Below are 18973 nucleotides of genomic sequence, written 5' to 3'. Positions count from 1 at the left end.
TAACATTTACGTTACTGGAGAAAAAAAGATATTCAGAGAAGCCAACTGATTAGTTCTGACCAGTCGCTTCCTTCATTTTACATCCCCCACAGCCGCCGAGAGCCGACAGGGTTCGGCCTTGGGCCTAGAGGAGGTCTGAGCTCAGAATGGACCATCCAGCTACCACTCGTCAGCTAAAATACTGACGGTCCCCGAGGGAGCTCAGGGAATGTGTCACCAAGCGACCAGAACCCTGGCTAGTCTCCTCTGACTCCATTGCTAGCTTCCTCCCCCGTCCCGCAAGCTGAATCTACTCTCTCTCTGAAGTCACACACTGGCCTGTGGTGAACGAACTGACCATCAGAGCAAAATCCTTATAAGCAAGATGACTCCAGGGGCCCGACCAAAGCAGCAGACGGCAGGCAGCCCTCTGGGAAACCAACATCTCTGACGCATCACCCTCCCCGGCTTCTTTTTCTCATCCTTCAAGCGCGGGCCAGAGATTTCGAGAACTTTCTTTGTAAGCAACGGAACTGCTTTTAAAGACTAAACCTATATGCAGTGTCGGCCAGCTGAAATCAGAGATGCTCTGGTTGAAGGGATGGAAGAGGCTTTCTCACCCTCCCCGGCAGAGGCCCCTGACATCCTCCCCAGGAGCTAAAACGAGACGATGTCTCCCGTTCCCGCTCTGCACACGCTCCTTAACTCTTCCACTCTCGACGTCTGCGGCAAGCTTACCGGTCGACAGCTATGACCCCCAGCGTGAGCATGCTGGCCGAGCTGATCAGCAGGTACAGAAGGGCCGAGAAGTTGCACCAGACCACGCCGAAGATCCATTCCCTCCGGATGGAGCTGGTGGCCACGAAAGGCAGCACCAGCACGGACAGCAGGAAGTTGGACAGGGTCAGGCTGAAGACGAACTTGTTGCTGAGGGTGAGGAGGTAGGACTTCTTGTACAAGGTGACCACGACGACCAGGTTGCCCAGGCAGACGAACACGGTGATGATGATGATGGCGACGAAGCTGGTGACGACGACCCCCTCTTGGCCACCCTCCTCCTCTGTGAGGTTACTCAGCTCCTTCCCGTGGCCGAGGGAGGAGTCGAGGCTCATGGTCAGGGCACCTCGGCGTGCGGTGGGCAGAGCATGCCGGACGACTAGAAAAAGAAGGCGAGACCAGGGGACGGGGAGAGACTCGTCAAATCGCATCCTACGCACTGGAGAGCAGAGCAGCAGAGGCCCCGTTCTCCTGCCAGTCCCGAGGCTCTCAGCCAGTCTTCCCCACCGGCCTGCTTTCTACAACTGACTTTCCGTGCGGCTCCACGCGTCTGCCTCCTTGAACGATGGGCTCGTCCAACCTAAACCATCCTATTCGTTTTCCCCAGGGCCAGCGGTTCAAAACCTGTGACGTCACTTAGGAAGCGGCGCCAGCCAGAGAGCCGAGACAGGCTGGTCCCAGAGACCCGAGGTCCAACCTAGGAGTCTGCGTTTGAAACGAGCAGGGGACAGGTGACTCTGTTTCAAACGCGCTGTGGACTGCTGCTTCGGGGCCCCCGCAACTCAGGGAGGTCCCTGAACCAGCAGCATCGGCATCACGGCAGCCTACGGCTCAGGCACGCCTCTGACTTCCTGAATCAGAATCTGCATTCTCACCCCAGCTGATGCGCGTGCCCACTAACGTCTGACAATAAGATTATCACAGGAGGGCGCCCGGGGGGGCTCAGTCAGTTGAGCGTCTAACTCTTGATCTTGGCTCAGGTCATGATCTCACAGTTGAGGGATTGAGACCCACGTCGAGACCCGCACGGGGGCTCCCTGCCGCACGCGGAGCCTGCTTAAGATTCTTTCTCTCGTTGGGGCACCTGGGTGGCTCAGTCAGCTGAGCGTCCAGCTTCGGCTCAGGTCACGATCGTTCGGTCTGTGAGTTCAAGCCCCACGTTGGGCTCTGGGCTGTCAGCACAGAGCCCGTTTCAGATCCTCTGTCGCCCTCTCTGCCTTCCCCGCTTGCACGAGCAAAAATAAACATTAAAAAGAAAAGATTCTTTCTCCCTCTCGCTCTGACCCTGCCCTGCTCACACACATGGGTTCTCTCTCTCCCAAAATAAACAACTGAACACTTTTTGAAAAAGATTATCATAGGAACTGTTCTGAGTTCCCCGAGCAGGGTTTCAACAAGCACAACTCATATCGAGACAGCATCACTCTTCTTGTGAGAGGTGGTGAAGGAGGTCAAGGAGCCAAGCACCAATTATAAATAGGTAGGTGCAGGCACAGTTTGAGCTCCCGGCCCACAGACACCATGCTCTACAAGGCACAGTCCCTGCTCCGAGACACCGGCTCAGAATCTCGGCTGAAGCTCAAGGTTAACAGGTGAACATTAAATCCTACAGATGCCTGTTTCCCCAAAACTGCCATCTACTCTGATCAGCCAGAAAATCCCACAGATCACTTCCTCCAGCGGCTCTGGATCCCAACAAACAGAAGACACCAGAAGGAAAGATTTCCTTTCCATGAGCCAGACGACAAGGACCCTGGTGCCTGAACTGCCCACACACGGCGCAGAGCCTTCCCCGCAGCCGCCGGGACCGACGCCTCTGTCCAAACACCTCTGGCCACAGGGAGGGGGCCCTTCTTCTGTTTCCAGCAGAAGAGGCAGCCTTTCTTCTGTTTCCAGCAGTCCTAAGTGCTGGCTAGAAAGCTTCCCTTTTCAGTGAGCCTGACGGCGGTGGGTCAGAACCACAAACCCGAGGCCTGCTGGCTGGAGCGGCACCAAGTAATTCTTTTGGGTTTTTTTTTTTTTTTTTTAATGTTTATCCATTTTTGAGAGAGGAGGGAGGAGAGGCAGAGACAGAAGGAGACACAGAATCCGAAGAAGGATCCAGGCTCTGAGCTGTCAGCACAGAGCCCAGCGCAGGGCTCGAACCCATGAACTATGAGATCACGAACCTGAGCCAAAGTTGGATGCCCAACCGACCGAGCCACCCAGGCACCCCAACTCCTTTTTTTTTTAATGTTTATTATTTATTTTTGAGATAAAGAAAGCATGAGCAGGGGAGGGGCAGAGAGAGAGAGAGGATGGGAAGTGGGCTCTGTGCTGACAGCAGAGAGCCCGATCTGGGGCTCGAACTCACAAACGGTGAGATCGTGACCTGGGCCAAAGTCAGACACTTAACCAACTGGGTGTTTGTTAACTCTCACAAGTAAATTATTAGTTGATGTCTCGAAACCAAAGTCCTACATAAGCTTATTATTCTTAACTGTACAAGGGATAACATGGTGGTAAAGAAAACAGACTTCGAGTCATTAGACAAATGAACTGGGAGAAAATATCACTTCTGTCACAGAGAAAGGACCAATCATTCTAATTTACAAATAATGCCAAAAAAATAGAAAAGGTGAAAAACCAGAAACGTGAGCAAAAGATATAAACAGAAACATATGTAGCTCTCTGAGGAGTTCAGTGTTAACTAGGCTTTTGTGGGCATCATTTCACAGCACATACATCCATCAGATCGTCAAGCTGTATACCTTAGACTTACACAATGTTAACGTGTCAATTTGTATCTCAATAAAACTGGGCGTGAAAAGACGGAAACGGTTCACGGGAGGCGAAAGACCAATCGTACTCAAACGTACAAAAAGATGCCCAGTTGCAATGAAAATAAGAGAAATGCACACAAAACTACACAAAGACACCGTTTCTTTCCTTTCACGTTCTGGTGGCGGGGCTGCAGGGAGAGGGGCATTCCCCTCTGTTCCAGATGTGCGTGCAAAAGGGCAAAGCCCAGTGGAGGGGAAGGTAGCAATATCTAACAAAGCTACATATGCATGTAGCCTGTTTCAGATTCCGTGTCTCCCTCTCTCTCTGACCCTCCCCCGTTCATGCTCGATCTCAAAAATAAATAAACGTTAAAAAAAATTTTTTTTTAAGTAATGCTGTAGAAGTAAATATAAAATGGCTCTGTAGTGAATTTCCACATTCTCAAAATAAACACTCAGTGAAAGTGAGTGCATACAATTCACAATGAGGGGGCGTCAACAAAACAAACAAACATACAAAAACAGCAGAATTGACATTCCAAGAACTTAAATTAATAGAAAAAGATGAACGAGACTATACACACAATTAAAAGCTTTAAAAAGAAAAGAGGTAAGAACCATAATGAAAGAGTAAGACATGAAATGAACCAAACAGAAATATACAGAAATCAAAATTTTAGTTGTTAACATTGAAAACTCAATGGTCATGCTGCACAGCAGATTTAGCTAAAGAGAAAGATAGTAAACTAGAAGACAGCTCTGAGGAAATTACCCAGAATGCAATTAAAAGATTAAGAAACTGAAAATAGGAAATAAAAGTCAAGATTCATGAAGGACAGGATAAAAAGATACAACATATGTTCAACAGAAGTGGCAGCAAGAGACATTAACGAGAACACGGGTAGCAAACACTGCTGGGTGCCTACCCAACAACCACTCTGGTTTTTCTCCTCACTGGCAGACCTCTTACTTCGCTTTGGTGTCCAATCCTTCTCCCAGTGACTCCCAGAAGGTTGATCCCATCCCCAGTTTGGGGAGCTAGATCCCGGTAAGTCTAAAGTAATCACTGTGTCCTTTCTCCTTGCAATTCTGACAAAGAAGTCGGAAAGAGATGTCTGGGGATAAACAGGGTGGAGATGGGGATATCTAGGAAAAGCTGCTTTGATCTCACAAAGACATTGGGAAGAAAAATCTTTTCCTAATGGCCCTAACGGCAAAGAAAGCACAGACAGAGCAAAGGCAGCCATCTTGGCATCCTCAGATGCTAAGTCAGCAGAGAGCTGGATCCTTGGGCTGCTGGATTAACAGATGCTCAAGTCACTGCATCCTGGCCTCTTGTTACGTGAAATACACATTTTAATAATATATCTTAATCTACTTAATGTGAAATAACATATTTCTTAAAATGACTTTGAGATCTATTTTCATTGAGGCTTCTGTTACTTGAGTCAAAAGCATCCAATTTACAGTGGGTTGGGTCTACCTACACTGTATTTAAAGATGTGACTGAACATTTTCTAGAGTTAAAGAAACATACGAGTCCTCAGAATGAAAGGGCATATCAAATTCCAAGAGTAAATCAGAAAAAAGTCTGCACAAGGCACATCACAATGAAAAACGTCAAGCACCAAGATACAGAGAAAAACAGTAAAAGCAAATTTTTCTATAAAGAAGTAACAATTAGGGGCACCTGCGTGGCTCAGTCTGTTAAGCGTCCAACTTCGGCTAGGATCATGATCTCGCCGTTCCAGAGTTCGGGTCCTACGTCCGGCTCTGTGCTGACAGCTCAGAGCCTGGAGCCTGTTTCGGATTCTGTGTCTCCCTCTCTCCCTCTGCCCCTCCCCTGCTTGCATTTGGTCTCTCTCTCTCTCAAAAATAAACATTAAAAAAATTTAAAGAAATACCAACTAGATAAACAGCAGCCTCTTCTTTTGAAGAAAACAGAAAATAGAGGCCAGAAAACCATGAAACGCTCTCTGTAAAGTGCTGAGGAAAAGAACTCTTGTGCTAAAGTTCTACATTATCATTCAAGAGAGGGCACGATCTACTTGGAAGCAAACAAAACCTGAATGTTTACTAATAGTCCCTGACTGAAAGATCCACTTAAAGACACATTTCATGAAGGAACCCAAATCCAAAACTAAGGGGCAGGGCGCAAGAAGCAACTAACTGTTAGAAAAGAAACTGGTAACTATACGGCTAAATCTAAATAACAACTGCAAAAAAAAAAAAAAATTTTTTTTTAATTTAAAAAGTCAAACAGCAACAATAAATCTTATACAAACAGCTAACTTGGGAGCTTTTGAAAACAGGCTGAAATGAAAATACAAAGCAAAATGGAAGCTCTTAAAGGCATGGTTAGAGTAGAAATAGTCCAGGTGGGTAGGTACTCAGGGCGGAAATTTTGGTTCCGGCTGTCTCCCCAGCACCCGGACAGGTGCCTGGCACACGGTAGGGAAACTCGATCATTATCGGTACACGAATGACTAGCTGCTGAAGTTCTGTTATCGTTAGGTCAAATACGAGTGCCAACAGTGCGAAGGTAACCACTAAAAGCATAAAAACGGGACGCAAAAGTTCCGATCCAAAAGAGAAGGGAAAAAGCGAATGAAGTTCCACTTGCCCTTGTTCCCCCCCCAGTGGCCCCAGGCTGGCTCACTAGTGAACCAGAGGCCCAGAGAAGGGCTGCGGGGCCCAAGCCGCAGTGGGGAGGCACAAGCCCCGGCAAATCTCCCAGGGGGGCACCTTTCACGACCCAGAGAGAGGGCGTCCTGGCAGGCAGCCGGCTTACCCAGGGCCTGACAAGCCGGGGCCCATGGAATGGAAGGAAATGCGCGCGTGACTCACATCTCGGCTCTGTGGGGCCCCTCTGCCGCCAGACCCACGGGGGCGTCAGCACTCCCACACTCCCTGTGTCCTGCCCTGTGCTGCGACTCCCAGAGACAGCCCGAGCGTCACGTGACTGGGGTTCTATCAAACCTGTCAGAGGTTACTCCGGGCTGAGAGCTCGCCCTCTCAGGTCACCAGGGAAGGCTCACCTGTCTCCTCTGCCGTGGCTCAGTGTGGCACGGCCCTTCCTCCTTCGGAACCACCTCGGTCCTCTTGGCCATTCCCGGGGACGGTGAACGGCCTACTGGACTAGACTGCTGGCAACGGCTTCGGGTCATTCAAACCCAGATCTTGACACTGAAGCGAGCGATCAGTGTCATTTTGGCTTAAAAAACAGGCAACCGAGGGGCGCCTGGGTGGCTCAGTCCGTTGAGCGTTCCGACTTCAGCTCAGGTCATGATCTCGCGGTCTGTGAGTTCAAGCCCCCCGTCGGGCTCTGTGCTGACAGCTCGGAGCCTGGAGCCTGTTTCGGATTCTGTGGATTCTGTGTCTCCCTCCATCTCTCTGCCCCTCTCCTACTCACGCTCTGTCTCTCTCTCTCTGTCAATAATAAATAAACACTAAAAAAAAAAAAGTTTTTTTTTTAAACACAAGGCAACCAAATCTGGGCGGCTCAGTCGGTTAACTGTCTGACTTCGGCTCAGGTCATGATCTCACTGCTCGTGGGTTGGAGCCCCACGTCGGGCTCTGTGCTGACAGCTTGGAGCCTGGAACCCTCTTCAGATTCTGTGTCTCCCTCTCTCTCTGCCCTTCCCCCACTTGTGCATGCACTCGTTCTCTCTCTCTCTCAAAATAAATGTGAAAAATATTAAAAAACAACAACAAGGAAACCTTACAGAATACTGAGTCAGGTATCTGTTGTGTTTTATAAACTGGTTTGCATGGTAATTTCCACGAAGGAATTCTAGAAGTACCTTGATTTGCAAAAACAGAATTACGACAACGTAAGGGTGGGTTTTCTCTCGTTTGTGCAAATTTGGATATTTAAATTTTTTTATGTTTTATTTTTTATATTAGAGAGAGAGAGAGAGAGAGAGAGCGCGCAGAGTGCAAGCAGGGGAGGGGCAGAGAGATGGAGACAGTATCCGAAGCGGGCTCCAGGCTCCGTGAGCTGTCAGCACAGAGCCCGACGCGGGGCTCAAACTCATGAGCGGTGAGATCATGACCTGAGCCGAAGTCGGATGCCCAACCGACTGAGCCACCCAGGCGCCCCAGTGCAAGTTAGGAGGTTGACGGTCTCCCCTCAGTTTCTTACCTAGAACTCTTGATTTTCATCAACTTGCAGTGGGCGTCCTTCCTGCCCAGACTGCAGTAGCCCTGAACTTGCCAGAAAAAGACGACGTGGCCTGGGGGTGAAGTGTATAGACACTAAGCCAAACTGCCTGGGTTTGAAGCCCGGCAACTCTACCTCTTAGGCCCATGAGCTCAGTCGACTTCTGTTCCTCATCTGTAAGAAGACGATCTTCCTCACGGTTACGGCGAGGTCCGGGCGAGTTTCCGCCGATTTCTACCAAGCGCCCGGAGCAGCATGTGGACGAGCGAGGTCTGGCCGCGCGCTCGTGGGAGCGCCCGAGGAGCCTGCTGATTTCACTGTGGGAAAGGACCCTTCCTGCACGTTTTGGCCACGGCCACGTGGCCCAGGACTCTGGCTGGAACAGCTCAAGGACAGACTCGCTCCCACGGGTTGGGAGGCTGACGGAACGCGGGCCGGGGCGGCTGCGGTGGCGGCCGCGTGTGGCACCGTGAGCAGAGCTGAGGGAATGACAGCAAGAGAGGGAGGGACGGGGAAGGGGGAGAGCGACCGCCGTGAGCCCGGCCACGCGTGCTGGCCCAGTAGCCTGAGATTCCGAATCCTCTCCTCCCCTCGGGTGCCCTTTCTCCTCCCGTGAGGCTAAGTGGGCTGGGTTTCTGACACCTGCAACTTCGAGAATCCCAACTAATACTCTGATCCGCCACGATCCGCACACAAAATGGCAAGACCCCCACCTTTTCGGACATCGGTACCAGGAACCTTCTCTTCTTCAAGGTTAGGCCGACTCCTCAGGCACAGCTCTGCCTACCTCAGCCTCCTTCTTAACACCTTATCCTTTCCTTCCTGCTAGCAGCCCCGCGGCCACCGGTGCCGTGGACTGTCGTAGGGCACCCCCAGCGTGCCGCCTCTTTGGGATCAGGAGATCCGTGGCCCAGTCCACAAGCCACTACAAAGAAAGGGAGGCCTTCCCTGGCGCCCCCCCCCCCCAGCACCGCTTAGAAGTGAGGCCACCAAAGGGACGCCCAAGAGCCCGGAGACAACGGGCCCAGGCTCAGGTGGGTGCTGGGAGACCATGGTGATCGGAAGGTGGCGGTCCTCTTGACACCTGTCTAACAAGGGGCTGCCGGACATGACAAGACACATCCGTCCTCCCCAGAAGTCTTCTCTAGAAAGACGGTTTCTTTCAGCATAAGGCAGAAGGTTCTCTTCTGACATTCTTAAATATACCCGAGTGGGCGTGGTTCCCGCTATCCTCCACAGCCACCCACCTTTATGAAGAGCCTGAGCAGCCTGGAAGCTGGGACCGCCAGATGCCCTCTCCTAAAGAAATTCAATGCTGGGGCACCGGGGGGGGGGGGGGGGGGGGGGGGGTGCCCCCCCCCCCCCCCCCCCGGGGGGGGGGGGGGGGGGGGGGGGGCTCAGTGGATTGAGCGCCCAACCCCGCTTCGGGTCATGAGCTCATGGGTTGCGAGTTCGAGCCGCGTCGGGGCCGGTGCTGACGGCTCAGAGCTCAGAGCCGGCTTCGGATGCTGTGTCTCCCTCCCTCTCTGCCCCTCCCCCGCCCACTCTCCGCTTCTCTCTCTCCCAGAAATAAACAAACATCAAAAAAATTTTTAAAAACAACAACAAAGGAGTATTTCCTAAACACCACTTCAAACAAGCCCTGGCGAGGTCACTGTCGTGCTATTTCGGCAGCTCTCTCAGGGGCTCTTCAGATCAGCACCTCCCAGCGCTTTTTACACATCAATCGCCAGCCGGAGGGGGAGACGGGAAGAAGGTTCTAATAACTACCTTGTGGTGCACAAAGTAACTGAGATAGACAGTAAGCCCCCACCCCTCCAACCTATAAACCAGACCACACACCTCGCTGAGAGCCAGAGAGAGATCACAAGATCCCGGGGTCTCCTCCTCCCCTCCCTGGCACTCACATGAAAAGTGTCCCAGACACGGCAGGTGCAGCAACTTGGCCTCTGTGGGGACAGGGATGCCTGCACAGCCAGCCCAGAGTCTTATTACCACGCACAGGGCACTCGGCCCTTGTCCCCACAAGGGCACCACAAACCCAGGAATGTCCTGGTTCCACATCTCTCACTTTGCATGTAAAGCAGGCCTGAGCTGTGTTCTGCTTGGGAAAATGCACGAGCACTTTTTCTGCACCAGCAGAAGGGGGAAAAAAAAGCTACAGTCAGAACCCCAAACGACCTTACGTTCTCAGTCCCCGACGGAGCTCTTGGTTTGCCAGCGGGAAAGACCTGGCTTTGGTCCCCTCTGCATGGACATCATCCCCCTGGGCGCCTCACTGTCCTTCACAACAGCCTTCTATAGAGACTGGAAGGCTGGAGCTGGGGTTCTTCACCGACTGTGATCCTGTCCACAGGGGTCAACGATGAGTCTGCCTGATGTCTTTCCAAAACCAATTTCTTGTTCCTCTGCATAGACCTTCCCCGAGGCTTGGTCCTTGATCCGTCCCTTTCTCCCAATACCCTTGAGAATCACATCCATTCCCAGAGTGTTGCTTGATTATTTTTAACTAATAATAAGCAGTGTCTGCAAAACCCTGTGCAACATACAATGTGTCCTCACCTGCATCATCTCATTAGATCTCCTGGGTAACTTTTAGAGGGAGGAATTACTCTTCTCCCCATTTCAGAGAGGCAGTGAAACATATGGTTAAAAGCATGAACTCTGGAACTAGAGAGCCTGGGTTCAAATCCCAGCTCCACTACTTACTGGCTCCGTGACCTTGACATGTTACTTAAACTCTCTGGGCACCGGCTTCCCCTTCTGTAAAATGGGGATAATACTCTTGCTCAGGCACCTGCCTCACAAGGTGGGTGGGAGAAGTCAGTGAGTTAATATTTGTACGGTGCTTAGAATAGTGTCTGGAACCACATCAGTGTTTGTTAAATAGATAAAATGGGGAAACTGAGGCTCAGAAAGGTGAAGGGCCTAGTTCAAGAGAACAGTAAGTAGTAAACTTGGTCCTGTGGGTGTGAGACTGTCTTCCATCCAGCCACTTAGCACGGGAGAAGCTTCGGCATGGCGGGGCCTCATCTACATTCCAGATTTCTGACCCACCAACCCCTTCACGGCCCTTCCGTTCCAGCCAGCTATGCTGTGTGCTGTTGTCTCCCTTCTGCTTGTCCTCTACACGGAATGCTCTCCCCGTTTGTGGTACGGATGAATAAAGATGTACTAAATCTAAGATATGTTCCTGATCTACTGGCCTAACAACTTTATTGAAAGAGGAAAGGAAACAAACAGGTAAATGGGGCAGCGGGAGACTGAAGCCTAAACAACAAACAAAAAAATATACCAAGTCACGACGTGGAATTTGGCAATGATTTCTCGGATGCGACATCAAAGGCACAGGCAGAAAGAAAAAAACAAGGGCGCCTGGGTGGCTCGGTCGGTTGAGCGTCCGACTTCGGCTCAGGTCATGATCTCACGGTCCGTGAGTTCGAGCCCCGCGTCGGACTCTGGGCTGATGGCTCAGAGCCTGGACCCTGCTTCCGATTCTGTGTCTCCCTCTCTCTCTGCCCCTCCCCCGTTCATGCTCTGTCTCTCTCTGTCTCAAAAATAAATAAACATTAAAAAAAGAAAGAAAAAAACAGACAAACTGGACTTCGTGAAGATTTAAAAATCTGTACATCCAAGGATACTGTCCACAGAATAAAAAAGGCAACCCACAGAATGAGACAAAACATTCGCAAATCAAGTATCTGATTAGGGATTAACATCTAGACTATATTAAGAACTCCTAAAATTCAGCCACAACCAAAAACATCCCATGTCCAAAGAAGATATATAAATGGCCAACAGGCACATGAAAGATGCTCAGCATCACTGAGCATCAGGAAGAGTAAATAAAACTACAAGGAGATACCATCTCATACTCATAAAATGGCTACTATAAGGGGGAAAAAAAAAAACAAAAACAGAAAATAACAAGTCTGGGTGAGGACATGAAGAAATTAGAGCCCTTCTGCACCACTGGTGGGAATGTAAAATGATAGGGGTGCCTGGGTGGCTCAGTCGGTTAAGCGACCAACTTCGGCTCAGGTCATGACCTCGCGGTTCGTGAGTTCGAGCCCCGCGTCAGGCTCTGTGCGGACAGCTCGGAGCCTGGAGCCTGCTTTGGATTCGGTGTGTGTGTGTGTCTCTCTCTCTGGCCCTCCCCTGCTTGTGCGCTCGCGCTCTCTCTCTCTCTCTCAAAAATAAATAATAAAACATTAAAAAATTGATAAAGTCACTGTGGAAAATAGCATGAAGTTTTCTCAAAAAGTTAAATATGGAATTATCATACAATCCAGCAGTCCCGCTTCTGGTGATAAACCTCAAATAATTAAAAGCAAGGTCTCAGGGCGCCTGGGTGGCTCGGTCGGTTAAGCGTCCGACTTCGGCTCAGGTCATGGTCTCGCGGTCCCTGAGTTGGAGCCCCGCGTCGGGCTCTGTGCTGACGGCTCAGAGCCTGGAGCCCGTTTCAGATTCTGTGTCTCCTTCTTTCTCTCTCCTCCCCCGCATATGCTCTGTCTCTCTCTTCTCAAAAATAAATAAATGTTAAAAAAAAAATAATAAAAAAAAGCAAGGTCTCTAAGAGATACTCGTACACCTGTGTTCCTAGCAGCATGATGCACACCAGCTAAAATGTGAAGCAGCCCAAGTCGGCCCTGACTGATGACTTGACAAGCAACCCACATGATGGACTGTTAGCCTCCAGAAGGAGGCTCTGACGCAGGCTCCCGCACGGGGGAACCTGGAGGGCCCTATGCTGAGTGAAAGAAGCCAGTCAGTCGCGCAAGGGCAAATACGCATGGTTCCACTTACACCAGGTGCTCGCAGTAGTTGAAATTACAGGCAGAAGGCAGAATGGCGGATGCCAGGAGCCGGGGGAGGGAGGAAGCTGGTGAATGGGGTTAGTTTTACAAGATGAGGAGCGTTCTGGGGATGGGTGGCACGAACGGGTGCCCAACGTGACTGGCAGTCGATACCGCTGAATCGCGCACTTGAAAATGGCCACGACGGCACGTGCATGGGAGATGTACTTAGCACAATAAAGACACGGGAGAACCTATTTATCGGGGTTGCTTCTCTTGAACTCCTCTCCCCACAGGGTGTGGAGAGTCACGAAGCGAAGGAGGCAGCGGCTATCTTCACCTGGTGATGATGACGGTGACAAGGAGGAGGGCCGTAGGCGGCGTCCAGAGTAGCCTCCAGACAGCAGGGGCCACGTGCTGTGTGGGGCGTGGGCGGGTGACTCCTCACCAGCTCCTCGCCCCGGCGGCCACTTCTGGCGGCCACTTCCGGCGGCCACTTCCGCGGCCAGATGCACTAAAGGCACGCGCCCATCGCGCTGCACCCTCCCCAGAGCACACGGTGAAACAAAACTCAGCTTCGTGCTCCTCAGACTCCTCCACGGCCGTCTGGGTTGCGCACGTTGGAGACTGTGAGGCACACCGCGTACTAAGCCAACGTGGACTCGGAGCCACACACTGTCAGCTGAGTTCTTTCAAAGGGCCACTGGCCTCCCTCCCAGGCCGCCGTCGGCAACCCCGAACGCCGCCAGCATCTCCCGGTCAACACGGACGGGGGACGGTCCATCGCAGCCTCCCGGAAAGTTGGCCAACAACCAGGTGAAGCCGCGACGAAGACAACTCACCAGGGGAGAGTCCTAGGTCCCGAGAGAAAAGCGCTTTAGGGAGAGGAAGCAGCAGCCGTTTCACCACAGCTCTGGGCAAAACATTCAGCAGCCTGAAGGTGGAGCACCACCCGACCAGAGAGACGCCCAGCTGTACACAAGGCAGCTGTCTCTCCTCTGCCAGGCCACCGGCCACCCCGGCCTGCACCACAAGATTCCCCGGGGGGGGGGGGGGGGGCAGGAAACAAGGGCAGACACGCCAGCTTTTCCAGGGCAGGCTCGGGAAAGCCTCCACAGCACTGGCCCACGGCCACCCTGCCTGGAGCTGGGATCCCAGCAGCTCCGGGAGGCGAAGCTGGGTCACCCGAGGTCAGGACACCCGAGGCTGCTCCTCTTACCTGACGCTGAGGCCAAAGGTGGCCGTGCTGGGCCAAGGGTCTGGTCACGATCCCCTGCTCAGGCAGAGAGGCGCCAATGCCACTCCCGACTCAATACACCCAACTGGCTACTCGACAGCTCCAGTCGGACGTCACGGGCATGGCAAGCCTAGCACGTCCGAAACCGGACTTCAGATCTCTCAGACCTGCCGGTTCCACATTCTTCCTCATCTCCTGTTATGGTTCCCCCATCCTCCCAGGGCCTAAACCTGGGAGTCTCTCCTGACTCCTCACCTTCTCTCGCTTCTCCTATCTGGTTCATGAACAAATCTACGGGCTCTAATTTTGAAATGTTTCTAGAATTCAACTATGTGTGACTATCTCTGCTACCATCACTCCGGCCCAGGCTTTGTTGTATCTTCTCGGGATTACTAAAATAGCTTCCTCGCTGGCCTACCTGCGTCTGCCACTGCCCCCATTCTCAACGCAGTCCCCAGATGAGCCTGTTCAAACAGAGGTCAGAACAAATGAGCAAGCCACGGCTTTACTCAGAACGCCGAAAAGGATCCCCAGATCACTGAGAACATGCCCCGCAGTTTCCTATGTGGTCTGGCTCTCCCTTACTGCTCCAACCTCATAATAAACATCGCTTTTTACACCCACTCCAACCACACTGGCTTCCTCCCTATCTCACAGACACATCAAGCATGCATCTACCTCAGGGCCTTTGTACTTGCTGCTTCCTATGCCCGGAATGCCCTCAGCCCAGAGTTCTTTGTAGGTTGCTCTCCCAGTCTAAGTCTTAACTTAAATCACCTTTTTGGCATGGCATTCCCACCCCCACACTACCTTCCATGCCCCTCTCCCATACTCTGTGGCCCCATTCTCTTCCTTACTTTTTCTCCTTAGCGCACATGCACATACTCGTTAATCCGCTAATGCCTTTCTCTCCCACGAAACTGTATGCTCCATGAGTGCAAGGAACTGTGGCCTACAAATTTCTTCACTGCCACCCAGAACAGTGACTGACAACGAACAGGTACACAATATACGTGATAAATAACTGAATACGTGAATGAGCCACGGGACACCGGGCACCCTGGCATAGCGGGCATTTCTGGCTCTGCAGACACAGCGGCCACTATTCATTATCCAGTCGATACCCCCTTTCCCCTCTCAACACAACTCTCACTTGACACGGGGCACTAAACGTGCCCATGAAAACAGACTCCCTGTACAGAGCCGGAGCGGCCATCAGACCCAGTTTCAATCAACAAATGTCTACAACGTGGCCAAAGGCTATCCACTTCCTGGGGGCCAGACCCAGCTATGGCTCCGCCCTTTTTCCTTTCCCCTCCCTCCCGACTGGAACTCAAACCCGATGCTCACAAGTGAGGCAGCCGCCTTCTGACCAGGTAGCTGGAAGTCCCAATGCAATCAGTTTGTGGCCCAAACCACATCCCGAACTGCGAGGCCTCCGTGCCCAGGCATGCCAGTCAACCAGTCAACCACTTTTTGGTTAAGTCCTTGTGGTACAGTCTCCCCTGCACGCCACGTAGAGCAACGCCAACTTGACACGTAGGTCAAAGGTGAGAAGAGAGACGTAGAGGAAGGCAAACCCTGCTGTGCGTGAATGTCACGGCGCAATCCGATTGCTGGTAAGAACTGGTGCCGTGGGGTCTTCGTCCATCTGTCCGTCTTCTTCTCCCACCTGCCCTGTCCCCTTCCCCTTGACCCCACAGTGATCCTAACTCTTTCACCCTTTTCCATGATAACTCTATACAGAATCAAAGACTCTAAGCAGTAGGAAGAGAGGGCCTCCACTAAAAAGTTCTCTTCCAAAAGGGCACTAAAAGCTGAGCTCATCCTTGGAAATGCCTCATGTTGGATAGCTGAGTTTTATGAATCGGTGGGGTTTTTTTTCACCTTAAAATAGCAAAACTCTTTGTTTTAAACCTTTAGGCAAAGTTATGAAAATCTAGCATACGTTTGTATATTTTAAAACAAAGGATACAAAACATAGTAATTTTCATGACAATGGCTCAAGGCCGTTAAGTACCAAGATAAATGGAATTTTGATTTGGAAAAGACCTTAGAGATCAATTCTAATGCAACTGCCTTCTTCTGAAACCTCCGGGAAGACTGTTACACTCGCCCAGTTACTCAGCAGGTGAATTTCCACCGTGAGCCATCGACGCAGGATCAGAAATACAGTGATTCCCTCCAGTTAGATGAGGTAAGGGTACATCCTCTTACACCCGATGCGCCTTTAAATTCTCTACTTCCTTCTTACACTTTCTCTGCAACTTTTTTCAACTTTCTGCTTCCCCTTTTCCTACACAAAGTATACTTAACTACAGTTTTCCTCGTCTAGCTTATGAAAAGTCTGCGAATATTCTGCAAGAGCAAATAACATCTCGGGGGAGCGCGTCAGTGCAAAGATCTCCAACTATGGCCTCTGTCATACATATACGTCATTTCCTCCTGTGCCTTTGGGGACAGGTGATTTTCTACTTCTCAACACTCTACCGTGTAAGTAACATAAGAACTGTATGTATACGGCTTAGGTAACTGTAGCATGTTCCAGAAAAACAGGGACCCCTGAAACAGCTCAGAGCTCAGTATCTAATTTTAGTATTTTTTAAGTAGTAAGAGGAAAACTGCTGAATTTAAAAGCTAAGGTTGTTGAGCCCCATTGAATTTTATGCCACCAGAAAGCTGGATATAGCAGTTAAATGTATACTGGACGTCTAACAATTTCCAAAAGGCCATGCCTAGAAAGTAAGAACTTTTTGAAGAGACTAAGGTACATGTGCAGAAGATATCTGCACAGGCCTGTAAAACAAGGCAGAGTGTTACTTGTTCTTGGCTACCTTGATTCTTTAACTTTTATTTCCTCTATAAACTATCCTATCACACATCCTCTAAGTCATGAATTCCCAAACTGCAGGTGGCAGTTAACCGTGGACCAAATAAATAATGTCTCGCACACACGTGAACCACTATTCTTCAAATGTCTATAGGTGCTATTGTGGTCAATACAATTAAAATTCGTTTTCACATAGTTATTGATTCAAAGCAACTTTTTGTATTTGAAGCAACACGTGTTCTCCAGCTGAAGTGATATTAAAAGGGGAGGTAGATCGCAGGGCGCCTGGGTGGCTCAGGCGTCTGACTCTTGATTTCAGCTCAGGTCAAGATCTCACAGTTCTTGGGATCGAGCCCTGGGTCAGTGGGATTCTCTCTCCCTCTCTCTCAAGATAATAAACTTTTTTTTTTTTTTTTTTTTTTAGGTAGGGGCAGGGGAGGTGGATCCACGCACCCTGGAAAAGCTTGGAGATCACTACCGTAACCCATTCCAGGCCCCTGACCACCTCACTGCCACTTACGTGAATAACATCTAGCTCAAGGTCCATCCACATCAAGAGCAAAATTCTGAAAAAAACTTTCTGGAACATCCCACCCTCACAGTGACCCTTCCTACCTCTTACCATGTCAAGTTTTCCTTTTACATGTTCGTTATCCTCTCAGACATGCATGTCTTAGCACGAATTTTCATTTTAGGTAAGGAGACTTCCTCCTCCAGGAAGCTTATTAATTCTTCTTCAGTTTCCCCTTTGTATTCCCAACAGCACTTTGCATGTGGGAGAAAATATTTTATATGCCCCCTACTCTTTAATATCTACTTCGATCTGATATTCAATAGAAAAAATCGTTTCTGGAATCCTGACGAAACCTAGGTTTGAATTTCACATGACCTTGTGCATGTCTCCTAACCTCTCGGAACCTGAAATTCTCCATGAGAAAAGAGACAGCAGAATTAACCTACAATGTGATCGTCCAGAGGAATGTATGACCTAGCCACAGCAGCTAGGCAATGGAAAGAAATAAAAGGCATTTAAATTGAAAAGGAAAAAGTAAAACTGTCTCTATTGGCAGATACTATATATAGAAAGCTCTTAAGTCTCCACCAAAAAAAATATTTTTTTAAGTTTATTTGTTTATTTTGAGAAAGAGAGAGAAAGCACAAGTCAGGGAAGGGCAGAGAGAGGGAAAGAGAGAGAAGCCCAAGCAGGCTCTGAGCTATCAGCGCAGAGCTTGATGCGGGCCTTGGAATTCACAAACCATGAGATCCTGACCTGAGCCAAAGTCAGATGCTTAACTGACTGAGCCACCCAGGCACCCCTCCACCAAAAAACTAGGGGCGCCTGGGTGGCTTAGTCGGTTAAGCATCCAACTTCGGCTCCAGTCATGATCTCGCGGTCCATGGGTTCGAGCCCCGCGTTGGGCTCTGTGCTGACCGCTCAGAGCCTGGAGCCTGTTTCAGATTCTATGTCTCCCTCTTTCTCTGACCCTCCCCTGTTCATGCTCTCTCTGTCTCAAAAATAAATAACTGTTAAAAAAAAACTATTAAAACTAATAAATTCAGTAAATTCGCAGGATACAAATTAACATACAGAAGTCAGGTGCATTTCTATACACTAATAATGAATTATCAAAAAGGGAAATTTTTTAAAAATCCCATTTAGGGACGCCTGAGTGGCTCAGTCGGTTGAGCGTCCGACTTCGGCTCAGGTCATGATCTCACGGTTTGTGGGTTTGAGCCCCACGTCAGGCTCTGTGCTGACAGGTCAGAGCCTGAAGCCTGCTTTGGATTCTGGGTCTCCCTCTCTCTCTCTGCCCCTCCCCTGCTTGCACTCTCTCTCTCTCTCAAAAATAAATAAAACATTTAAAAACAAAATCCCATTTATAATTGCATCAAAAACAATAAAATACCTCAGAATAAATTTAACCAAGGAGCTGAAAGACCTTTTACCCTGAAAATGATAAAACACTGATGAAAGAATAATCTTCAGATGACACAAATAAATGTAGAGATGTACCATGCTCATGGACTGGAAGAATTAACACTTCCATTGTTAAACACCGTTAAAACGTCCATGCCACCCAAACAATCTAGAGATTCAATGCAATCTGCATCTAAATACTACAGAAAAAGAAAAAAAAGCAATGTCATCTTTCACAGAACTAAAACAACAAATCCTAAAATTTGTATGGGACCACAAAATACCCCTAATAGCCAAAGAAATCTTGAGAAAGAAGAAAGCCGAAGGTATCACCCTCCCTGACTTCACACTATACTATAAAGTTGTAGTAATCAAAATAGTATGATACTGGTATGAAAACAGATACAGAGATCAATGGAACAGAATAGCAAACCCAGAAATGGACCCACAACTGTACGGTCGAGTAATCGTCGACAAAGTAGACAAGAATATCCAGTGGAATCTTCAACAAA

General features: G+C 49.8%; 1 protein-coding gene across 13 annotated transcripts in view; it reads right to left on the bottom strand.

Annotated features, from left to right (window-relative positions):
* Positions 1-18973, bottom strand: part of GPR161 (G protein-coupled receptor 161) — a 64956-nt gene that overhangs the window by 34160 nt on the left and 11823 nt on the right. For 9 of the 13 annotated variants that reach the window (XR_005783597.1, XR_005783596.1, XR_005783603.1 and 6 more), the window contains exon 3: positions 718-1135. The exons of 1 other annotated variant lie outside the window; for it this stretch is intronic. Coding sequence is in view for 1 of the 12 variants with exons in the window: in XM_040451756.1 (XP_040307690.1) it covers positions 718-1135 (418 nt within the window). In the remaining 11 variants the exon portion in view is untranslated. Of the gene's footprint in view, positions 1-717; positions 1136-4444; positions 4901-12486; positions 12731-18973 lie in introns of those variants that run through there. 3 more of the 13 variants (XR_005783605.1, XR_005783604.1, XR_005783607.1) reach the window with 3 other exon arrangements.

The sequence above is a fragment of the Herpailurus yagouaroundi genome, unplaced genomic scaffold (assembly GCF_014898765.1).
Source record: "Herpailurus yagouaroundi ecotype Mexico unplaced genomic scaffold, PumYag 205, whole genome shotgun sequence".
Lineage (NCBI taxonomy): Eukaryota > Metazoa > Chordata > Mammalia > Carnivora > Felidae > Herpailurus > Herpailurus yagouaroundi.
This window is presented reverse-complemented; position numbering and strand designations above follow the sequence as displayed.